Source organism: Liolophura sinensis, chromosome 7 (genome assembly GCF_032854445.1).
Source record: "Liolophura sinensis isolate JHLJ2023 chromosome 7, CUHK_Ljap_v2, whole genome shotgun sequence".
NCBI lineage: Eukaryota > Metazoa > Mollusca > Polyplacophora > Chitonida > Chitonidae > Liolophura > Liolophura sinensis.
The window spans coordinates 11,906,994-11,918,458 of record NC_088301.1 but is presented as its reverse complement, the minus strand read 5'-3'; the positions used below and the strand labels follow the sequence as shown (position 1 = coordinate 11,918,458).

The 11,465-nt window shown below is 43.3% G+C and overlaps 1 protein-coding gene across 1 annotated transcript; it reads left to right on the top strand.

The window, feature by feature from the left end:
* Positions 1–8,087: 8,087 nt before the first annotated feature.
* LOC135470643 (putative nuclease HARBI1) lies at positions 8,088–9,254 on the top strand. Its single transcript, XM_064749678.1, has 2 exons — positions 8,088–8,749; positions 9,137–9,254. Exons 1-2 carry the CDS (start codon positions 8,088–8,090, stop codon positions 9,252–9,254), a joined length of 780 nt encoding a protein of 259 aa, XP_064605748.1.
* The last annotated feature ends 2,211 nt before the right edge of the window (positions 9,255–11,465 follow it).

Here is an 11,465-nt window from a genome sequence, read left to right as displayed (position 1 = left end):
ACAGCTGTTAAAAATCAGTTTCACGTTTCAACGTTAACCACTACATATGTGGTATGCAGTAGGTAATCCGCATTAAAACCTTGCGTCTCAGCATAATACCTACGACTTTTGAAGGATTGCATGATTTTGGGGCGCGCACTAAGTTTACCATTATGAAAGCCGCTTACACCAGCATAGTTAAACCTACGATTTCTTAACTGTAGGAAGTGACCTGGGCGAGATATGCAGTTGAGATGTACCTGCCTTTTGAAACGAGTTGTCCGTCCCGTAATGTTATTCAACCTAGGAAAAACCAGATAATCAGCCCATTGAAAATACATTCACCTTGCATACATTCACATCTTCGATGACAATTATATGGAGAGAACACCGATTATGATAAAATTTGCTAGCATTCTTGTCGAGCAATTGTTAGAATGTACTTCCCGTCCCGTCTTTTGTGTTCGTGTTTTGTTTTCTTTTTGTGCTTTTCTCAATTCCCTGAAAAACATGATGACTGTTTTCACGGAAGTTGGTTTTCCGAATGCTGAACTGTCGTGTCTGTTTCGTTTTGGGCCCTTAATAGACCATCCAAGCTGAAGTTGCTTGCTACTACATGTCTTTCCGGAACTGATTCGATATATATCAAGTCTTACTAAAGCGTGCATATTGAAGTGCGTCATTACAAACAGAAAAGCACACCACTCTCTGCAACAGGAACCAGAACGACAAAAGCAAATAAGTATCACACATAAGAAACCTGAGGATTTCTTTTCTCCCGTGCAGAATCGATTTGAGGTGAATTGGCAAATTGTTGTAGTCCAGGGAAGAACAGTCTCATCGTAGATAAATATCAAAACATGTTATACTGTAGGTGAGTTACAGTAACAATATCAAATCAGTTTTCCTCAACCAAACATAACCCCGGAGATGACAGCTTTTATTCGCTTATATACAACTGGGGAACAATACATCACCGATGTAAATGAGATCACAGATTAACCTCATTTCATTACTCGGTTAGATCTCATTGTTCGTATACCGCGACGAACAGTATAGTGTAGCAGATTACTGACACAACGTCTGCAAATGACAGACAGTACACGTTCTATTCAGTTTAGTACTGCTTGCTTGTAGAAACTTTGAAACCAGTGTACAGTGTTCCCATCCGACATTTAATTTATATATTACGCTCAAAGATAAAATTCTAAGTGCCAACGAAACAAAACGATATCATGACACTGTGTGAAAGTCGTTGTTAAAAATCACTCTTCGTTAAAAATGGATGATCTAAAGACCAAGACAATACTAAAATGAATTATGCATCAGATGAAAGACAACTAAAACTGTCTAGGTAAATCTAGTGTAACCTAGTAAAAGGCATTTGAATATTGCTACATGGATTTGTATGGAGACGACAAAGATTTCCTGTCACACCAACTTAAGGATAAGGGACATCTGGTGAGAAAATTTTCAACTGTTTATTGGGGATCAGTATAAGAATGATGCTCCATACCAGGTGTACATACATGTATATGGCATTGCAGGATTTATTACATCATGTTGTGAAATATGTGGATTACGTGTCACTCCAATCTTGTATATTTTATCCGTAAATGTATAGTCATTGTTATAACTGCAAAACGTTCAGTACATGCCTGGCTATGTTTGTAAATATACAAACACTCGGCGCGTTGTTTGTTGTCATTTTTTGGAAATGCCACTCGCGCTTTGGCTGCGTGCCCAAAGTCAAACAATGATGTATGCACCCTGAACTAGTTAACATTAAGAACTGTACTGTTTTTGGTAGAGGGTTCGTGGGCAATGGATTGTTATTACATGTATCAAAAAACATTGTAAATTGTTTTAATGGCTAGAAGGTAAGATTGGCCGCACCGGGAACATTACAAAAATTTCTGTCATAGCGGACGGGATATATATAGGCCGCATTGCCAAATAGCCTTGGTAGAGAGAGCTGGCCTGCCATCTATCTTCAGCAAGAACTTGCAGGTACTTTGAGTCTTCCCGGTGCAAACCAAATGTCAGCCATCAATAAAGGAGCTATTGGTGGAATATCGGCATCTGTTCATCCTTCTCACCCTCGCGGGCAACAGGGATAAACCCCGGGTAATAACGCCGAACCTGTACATCGGTTCTGTAGATGTAAAAGCCCGTTCTTATTGGCGCCATAACACCAACAAGATCAGCGCACAGGCCCGATAGTGTCAACTGACAAAGAAAGTTTACAGTGACGAGCTCCCAGTGGAATAATACGTCGGTATTCAGGAGACTATGGCAGACGCGGTCAAGGTTCGCGATTTGCAAGCCCTCGTCCAGCGGATAGAAAAATTGGTGGAGTCTGTTCGGCAGGGTCTGGCGACCAGGGACGTACACGGCTGAGGTGTGTGGTGGAGCGCCAAGGACAAGGCCACTACCCCTGCAGCCCTTCTAGGGAAACGTCAGAGTAGGGGCGTTGGCGAACCTACTCCACCAGAACAGGGCCTAAAGGTCAACCGGTCTGCTTCCGCGGCGGGAGACTAAGCCACTACTGGAGGGCGTGTGCGACAGGGGCCCTCAGTTCTGGCCAGGCGGCCGGTCAAACATTTACCCGAGGCAGGCACCACCACATAGACGTTCCGCCGGCAATAAGACCGAGACATGCCGGACCACAGATAGGTTCTCGGTCCGGTTAGTTGTTGAAGAACTCTTGGTTCCTGCACTGCTTGACACTTGGGCCTGCAACTCACTGCTACGCAAGAACGTGTGGGACCCCTTGGAGTGCAAAGGCCCCTTGCACCAATGTCTAATTTTTTCCGGAGCCCAGCAGTGCTGTACTGGAGTATGACACCGCAAAACTCCGATGGTTTGGGAATACTTGAGACATGCACTTTGCGTGATTAGACGGGAGGAGAGAAGGATGAACAGACGCCGATATTTCCACCAATGGTTCCTTTAGTGATGGTCGGCAGTTAGTTTGCACCGGGAACGCTCAATGTACCTGCAACTTCTCGCCGACGATAGATGGCAGGCCAGCTCTCTCTACCAAGACTGTTTCACAATGCGGCCTATGTCTATCCCGTCCGCTATGACAGAAATTTTTGTAATGTTCCCGGTGCGGCCAATCTTACTTTCTAACCATTAAAACAATTTACAATGTTTTCGATATATGTAATGCCAATCCATTGCCCACGAACCCTCTACCAAAAACAGCACAGTTCTTACTGTAAACTAGTTCAGGGTGCATACATCAATTTCTTTGGGCACGCAGCCAAAGCGCGAGTGGCATTTCCAGAATTGACAACAAACAACGCGCCGAGCCCTTGTATATTTACAAACATAACGAGGCATGCACTGAACGTTATGCAGCTATAACAATCACCCTACATTTAGAGATAAAACATACAAGATTGAAGTGACACGTAATCCACATATTGAACATATCCCCCAAACTTGAAGTCTCCCTCTGGGCTTTTAACTCCAAAAAAAAATTTAGCCTTGCAGTGAACGAGTTGCCTGGAAGGTGGCCAGTCGACTCAAACCATAAGCAACGCAGACACAAGCATAGCAGAAGTCGGTGTGCATCAACCGACACTCCACTGTCCAAATCAGCAGGCCTAGGAGGATCTGCGGACACAAACGTGACACAAACAACGGTGTCGTCAGTAACAGGACCTTTGAGGCACACATATATAATACAACACAGTCTCTGGCAGTATCAGCACTCAATCTTTTTCTTTCGCATTGCAATTAAGTACTTGTAAACACTAAACACTAAAACAGTATACATTTACGTAAAGTTACAACCAAAGCAGCATGAATAAAATCTACTTAAACGCAACGTTGCGCCCGCATTCAAAACTAGACAGGCAGTGACAACAGAGAATTGTACTTGAATCTGTCAAAATAACCACCGGTAAGAGCAACCAGCGCATACCTGTGTTACCGTGTTTGATAGTGAAAAGAGCAAGCGAGACGTTCCTTATTGTAAGTGAGACCAGAGACCCAAATCCGAAACGCCTCCTTTTCTGTGACGGCCAGTGTAACTGGCTGCCCTTCAGAGTAGCAGACACATACTGTACCAGCTTTTCAAATCCGTTGTTATCTACCTGCACCAGAACAGCCCCCTCCGCATAACTGGAAGCGTCAGTATAAAGCCTGTAACGTTTTTGCGAGTCAGGAAATGCCAGCACTACGTCGGAGCACAAAATATCTTTCAAGGTGTCAAAAGTACCTTGCTGTTCCGGTCCCCAATTAAAACGGGCATGCTTTCGTGTAAGCTTCAAAGGAGGTTCTACAACGTTGGCATACCGTGGTATGCATGACCGATAATAGCTTACCATACCTACCAACGATCTCACATCAGACAATGAATTAGGTGGCGACATAGCATCTACTTTTTCGCCTTGTGGCGAAATGCCGGATGCCGAGACACGATACTCGAGCAAATCCACAGCGGCTGCGTACATTTTTTCCTTGGTAGGCTGAATTGTTGAATAGAGGTTGTATTCATTTTGGCGTTCAAAGACGAGTCTCAGGTGCTTGGCATGTTCCCTTGCACTACGCGAATAGATCACGATATCATCCACATATACAAAGACGAACTTACCGATATAGGCCTAGAACACACACGTCATCCATAGCCCGTTGGAATACAGCCCCGCTGTTAACAAAACCAAAGGACATGTGCACGAGTTCAAAAAGACCTTCAGACGGCGTGACAAACGCAATCTTTTCAATATCCTTTTCGGCCAGCGGTATTTGCCGGCATCCCGATTTGAGATCAGTTGTAGAGAAAATAACACTTCCAGGTAAAGAGTCAAAAATATCTGCTATGTGTGGTAACGGGTAACTATCTCTACGACAAACTGCATTGAGCTTACAATAGTCCACACAGAATCTCATAGTCCCATCCTTGTTTTTCACCAACGTTATGGGAGAAACCCAGGGTGACTTGGACGGTCGAATAATTGCATCATCCAACATTTCTTGAATTTGATCTTTCATAATTTGTCTCTTCCGCAGGGGAATCCTATACGCCCTCTGTGTGATGGACGGATTGTCCCTTGTTGGAAAGGTGCACTCCACTTCGGGATGCTTCCCCGCTCCCGGTCTCTTGGCAATATCAAATAAGTCCTTATGTTCCAATAGAATGTCATCGATTTCCCGATGCCCAGTTGACTCGGAAACACATTCCACAACTTCACGGACCTGTACATCGGTAACAACCCGTTCTCAGTTGGCGCCATAATCACAACAAGATCAGCGCACAAGCCCGCTGGCGTCAACTGACATAGAAAGTTTACAATGTGTGTCCTGTCACGAATTTATTAAACCACGCGAAGTTTATTTATATATTTATTTATTTATTTGATTAGTGTATTACTCAAGGAGTATTACTTGAGGCCGTACTCAAGGACATTTCACTTATACGACGGCGGCCAACATTATGGTGGTAGGAAATCTTGCAGAGCCCAGGGTAAACCCACGATCACTTGCAGGTTGCTGGAGACCTTCCCACGTACAAAACCACACGAGGTGCAGGTATTAAGGCAAAAATAACGTGACGGAGATATTTCCCCAAATGCCATTCTAAATACAGTTTTTTGTGAGTAATAATGGAGAGTGTATGGGATATTCTTGATAATTTTACCTAAGCCAATCAAAGCGGGACTGGAATACATATACTGACGGGTTATGAACAGGCGTCGTAGACGCATATAACAATGATTAAATTTATGTCCTTAGAGTATTCTTAGCTACGGCTGTATTAAACCGTGTTTAGGAAATGGTACAGATTCCAACGATGTTTTTGTCACTTGTGAAACTTGTGAATGTCACAGGATTAAGAAGATTTAGATTGAGCTAACATGGACGGACGATATTTAAATGTGGTCATTATTGACACTGAAAATAATTCTCTGTGTGACCGCGAAACAGCGTACTCTTCTTTTTAATATTCCAGATCGTATGGCCTTTACGGATGTCCTTTTGACAGACCAAGTGTTATATATCTCAGGTAGTTGCTAATAATTAAAAAAAACATTAAAAGGATGCAATGCTCAATGCCTTTTATTTCTGAAGTCCAAGAGATTTTATAGCCAGTTTCGTTCGTAGCTTTATGGACGCATTGTTGTATTTGCACATCAATGTGTACTTAGCCTACCGGATATTCTGCGAGATTACACGTGCCTCTTCCATCAGAGTTGCTGACGTCTCCGTATAACATACGTTTCTAATGCTAATCTATTACTATGGCCTTGATATGGGATTAGTAAAACATTGATCATCGTGTTTTTCATTCTGACCTTTTCCTTATCTTTACAAATGATAATTTAACCAGGTCAACAAACTGGCCTTTGTCGGCTACATTTACAACAGTTGCTCGTGCTTGATGGGATAAGTTAATGGAGTGGCATACTCAAATGTCTTTCCTAAACTTTCTAATTACAGCAGTGGGAATCCAGAATGTGGTTGAGATACCATTTTCTAGATAAAGAAGACAAATTTCTCCGTCATACTGCATCAATAAACAGACTGAAAATACTGCCATTACTTTGTAAATCTAGTTTTAAAAATGTAGAAACTAGATCGAAAACAACTTACAACATCTGATTCAAAACATTGCATCTTCCTGTAAATATTTTCAGTTAATATTTACACGCAAGTGTATAAATCCTGTAAAATAATGACTAAAAATTTCAAGAAAACACCACTAAAACTTAACAAATACTTAAACCTACTACATTATCAGTTCATGGGGAAATCACTCTTTACCATAGGTGGAACAATTCCTACTCCCTGCACTACGCTACACACTAATTTCAGGGGAAAGAAATAAAATGTAAAATTTTATGTTAACATCTTTAGAATAAACAAATTACTATGATATATTAAAATTAATCCCATCTAATACCAGTTCAGAGAGAAAATGAAACCAGAGGGAAGAATTCAATGTTATGCAATAACTACAAATTCCGTATTCAATACCACTGCATTACGCTACATATCCATGTAAGGAATGTACCTATACCTAAAAGAAGAATTAAATTAATGTAAATATATCACTACGTTCAGAGCATCTCTCATGTAAAGAGTGAATGAAAATGTCTTAGAATTACGAAATACTGCACTATATAAAGCATTCAGTATGTAGCCTAAGAGTGGGCGCTAGTATATCAAGATAACAAGAATATAGCCGATATATTCGTTGAAAAGTATTTGTATAATGCGTTGGAATCCTGGTACATCTCTTGCCTCACAGTTACATGTTATTGCCCTATCTGATGTTAATTGAGAAGAGACCATATTTAACTGGTTACGCGCAATCATTTGTCAGTCATCACTCTGTTAGCGCTGCTGCGAGAAGAAGTCATACCTGTCTGATTTTATATTTCATAATAGATGATCCAACCACAGTATTGATCCCCTGGGAACATTTTGTAGCGTCTATACTTCAAAAAGATAGAGGCGCATGAGGTATTTCTGATATCCCACCGATGAGCCTGATTGTTGAATGGGTTGGGTTGGGTTACCTCACTGGTCATTATAATAAATACACTGTATGTCGTCAAGACCGGCTCCGATGGCTCAATTAGTAGAGCTTTGGGGACGGGAGATCGAGAGTCAAACAAAGGTCACTCTTAAGACCTTCAAAGAGGAAATTGTAACTTTCTCGCTTGACGTTCAACATTAAGGGGATGGTGCAACGACAGGTTGACCCTATCAGTATAATGGCTCGGGTAGAGCAAATTACTTACCTTCGGTAGGTCGTCTCAGTGAGGCAGCACTAGATAAAAGTGCTGTGGAGATCCGTCCTGCAAGAGGCACAGTATATGTACACTCTAAGGACTCCATTGTCGTCATATGACTAAAAAATTGTTACGTACGACGTTAAAGCCCAAGCACTCACTCAGTTTGTACTTCGTCAGGAAACAGGGCCCGCATTCATAAACATTCTTAAACCCACTAAGAAATTCTTAAATAGCTAAAAAGTACTTAAGTGCCATTCATAAAAAACTTAACTGTTAAGAAATTCTTAAATTCTAAGTGTGCCCATGACCACTTTTATCTTTTTCATAATTCTTAAGTATTTCTTAAACAACAACAACATGGCGGCCGCTCAACCAAATCGACGCCACTTTAAGGAAAGAAGAGATTGTTTGAACGAATATAATGATAGGGAGCTCTTAGAAAGGTTTCGTCTGGATGCTGCAGGGATTTGGTATATCGAATCACTAGTTAGGGATGACGTTGTAAGTGGATCGAATAGAAACCGTGCACTTACTCCAATGCAGAAAGTGTTAATTACTCTTCGTTTTTTGGCAACTGGGAAAATGCAGCTATGCAATGGTGATGACATGGGAGTCTCACAGCCGACTGTATCTAGGGCTATCACAGCTACTGTAAGAAGTCTATCTTCAAACCGGCTAATTGCTCAGTTCATTCGTTTTCCACTGACAGCTCGCGAAATCCGTGAAAAACATGAAGCGTTCTACGCTGCTGCCCAGTTTCCAAGCAATGTTGGGGCTATTGATGGAACACACGTACAAATCACCGCTCCTACCACATATGAAAATGAATTTGTTAATCGGCACCATTACCACAGTATTAACGTTCAAATTGTTGTGGATGCGAAGTACAACATTCTTGACATTGTCGCAAAATGGCCAGGGTCAACACATGATGTTCGAATTCTGGCTGAAAGTGTACTGAGACAGCTTTTTGAAAACCACCACACACCCATCCACACTCATCTGATCGGAGAGAGCGGGTACCCATCTGAACGCTGGCTTCTTACCCCTTTCCTCAGGCTACAACCCGGCCATCAAACAAATTACAACAGGTTTTAAAATATCACCTAAGCTTTGTATCGCGAACATGGAGTTGTTTCCCTTGATATTCATTATCGGCGCATACTTTTCTGTATTCGGTAATTGATGGGAATTTTTTTTTTTTGAAAAAAAATATATCCTCATTTCAAACACTTGAGTTTTTATAAAGATGCATAATTATTGAAATGTAAACATTATGAGTTCATCGCAAAAATCTGATGAAGGCATAAATCCTTCCTCACAGCAGGGGAGATAACTGGTATAGTGGTTTAGTTGGACCTTCTCATAATCCTAATATTCTGAGATTGAATCTCATTTGTGGAAAGTTATTTTTGGGAGGTTTTTTTGAAGAGAAGATTTCATGTATTGCATGGAGAAATAAGGATGTCACCAGACAAAGCCTGCCAAATAATTTTGGCATGCGCTGTTATATCTGCAAATTGAGACAAATACCTCTTCCAGGTAATGAAGAAGAGGATGAAAATAATGGAGGTGTGTGTTCTTTATGAAAACACATTGTGTTCAGAATAAGGCTCTGTTTTTGTTTAGCCCACCTACCCCATTATCATACTAGTGATATATTAAACTGTTATAGTAGTATAGGGAATATAAGTTCTGGGCCGCCCTCCATTTGGCAAATGGAGGCCCCCAACCCCATCTCGTGAAAAGAAATAAGTATAGGGAAAGCGGGTTCTAGCACTCCCTCCCCTTGGCAAATAGAGGCCCCCAGCGGAGGGTCTGACGGCTATCGAAATTTCTTATTTGGTATACAGCGCATAAAATGAATAATCATGGGATCTCTCGCTCAGGCGGAAACGACCAGCCGGCCTCTTTGGGCGAAGTTAGTCGGCACGGTGCAAGACTTGCCAGGCTACAAAGAAGTCACCCACAGCATGTTTGAAGACGGCCGCGTCCACGCGGGCCGGCTGCTCGTGCTGAAGCTCTTCACCAACGACGTGTGCGCTTCGGTGGATCACCCCGAGCCCATCCGGCAGTATTATGAAAACCGGCTGCTGCCCGAGCTAATGAGGCAACAACCCTAACCCCCAGAACATCATTCGGAAAGAGTGTTTTTCAGCTCTTGCCGAGCTAGTTTTCGGCCGCGATCTATAAGCTGTTTTTTTCGTGCTTTCATCGATCTCTACGGCGTTGAATGTCTTACGAGACTTAGCGCGTATCTCCTGCTTCAGATCAGAGTAGTTCTGGAGCTCCTGAACGACTTGCCTGTACTCTACGTCCGAAATAACACCATCAGATAATGCCGTAGATACCTGCGCACGGATGCTGTTAAGTTTGGCCTCAGCCAACAGCCGTATACCGTAATGTTTCTTGGCCTTTGCGTGAAGTCGGCGGCTAACGAATTTTCCGGCGGCATTTAAGAAACCGCAAGCTATGGCCGCAGCTTCCATAGCCAAGACAGCAGGGGCTGCAATTATTGTTGTGAGTAGTCCCACACCTGCAACCCCTAGTCCCAAACCGGCCGTGAGCATAGCCGAATCAAGGGCCTCGGCGGCTAAGACACCGCGCCGGTACTTTTTGTACAAGGCCCGGCGGAGATCTCGCTCAGATTCAAGCTGCCTTTGTATTTCGCTGATATACTGCAGGCGATGGGCGTGCGCCACGCCCTCCAGGGGGTTTTCAACCATCGGCGCGGTCGGGGTCAAGGGGTGGTCATCCGTCGGCTCTTCATCCCTGATCGCTGGGTACAGTCGTCCCATATTGTCCGTCCTACGAATCAACAACGTCGGTAAACTCTAAATCATCATCGGGAATACTAACACGAAAGCTGCGAAGTCTTATACCGGACTCTAAATTGATGCCATTGAGACCGACATCGCTCCCTGCAAAGACCCGTATATCCTCGAGAGAGCTCCGGATGACTGGATCGCCCTGGGCCTATAATTTGATCATAAGTCTGAGCTCCTTTACATCGTGCCCTGCAGGCCACTTTAGTCTCACCCCGGTAATCAAGGAGGAACGGCGCTGAGAGGCCACGCCAAGTATGATGCTGAAGATAAGTATAGATCCAGGGTTTATTCGTAGCATGGCCGTAGATATGGAGTGCGCGCTAAGACGCACGGCCTCTACACCCGGCGCAGCAGATAGTGTGAAGTAATCTCTTCCACCCAAAGCTATATGACAGTCGCTGGTTGGTACCCACGACACGAAAGAGGCTCCGCAGTTGAAAACTTTTTTCACCAGGGCCCCGTCGGCCTGGAACGTCATCGGGGTCACCTTCATATCTACAAACCAATCGTGGTCGCGAGCTCTGGTAAGAACAAAGCGGTCTTCAAAGCGAATTAAAGAGAGTTTTTGTTCTTCAATCACCTCAGACGGCGATCTGCGATCTTGCTCTACAGAGGATGAGACATCTTGAACGGAAGCAAACGTGGCAGGTTCTGCTTGCCCCCTCCCCCCCCCCCCACACACACACAATATTTTTGCGGATATACTTTGAAACTCGAAGGCGTAGATTTTACCTTCCTGGCCTTAAAGTTCGAACTCCGACACATCTGCCAAGTCGCTTAAAGACATGCACGCAGACCTGGGGCCGGCTGCGTCCACCATACTTATTGTATTTCTATGGTAGCACTGAGGTACCCTACAATTATATACTTGCCGTTTTTGTCTAAAAGTGCCACGGTCAAGTGCGTT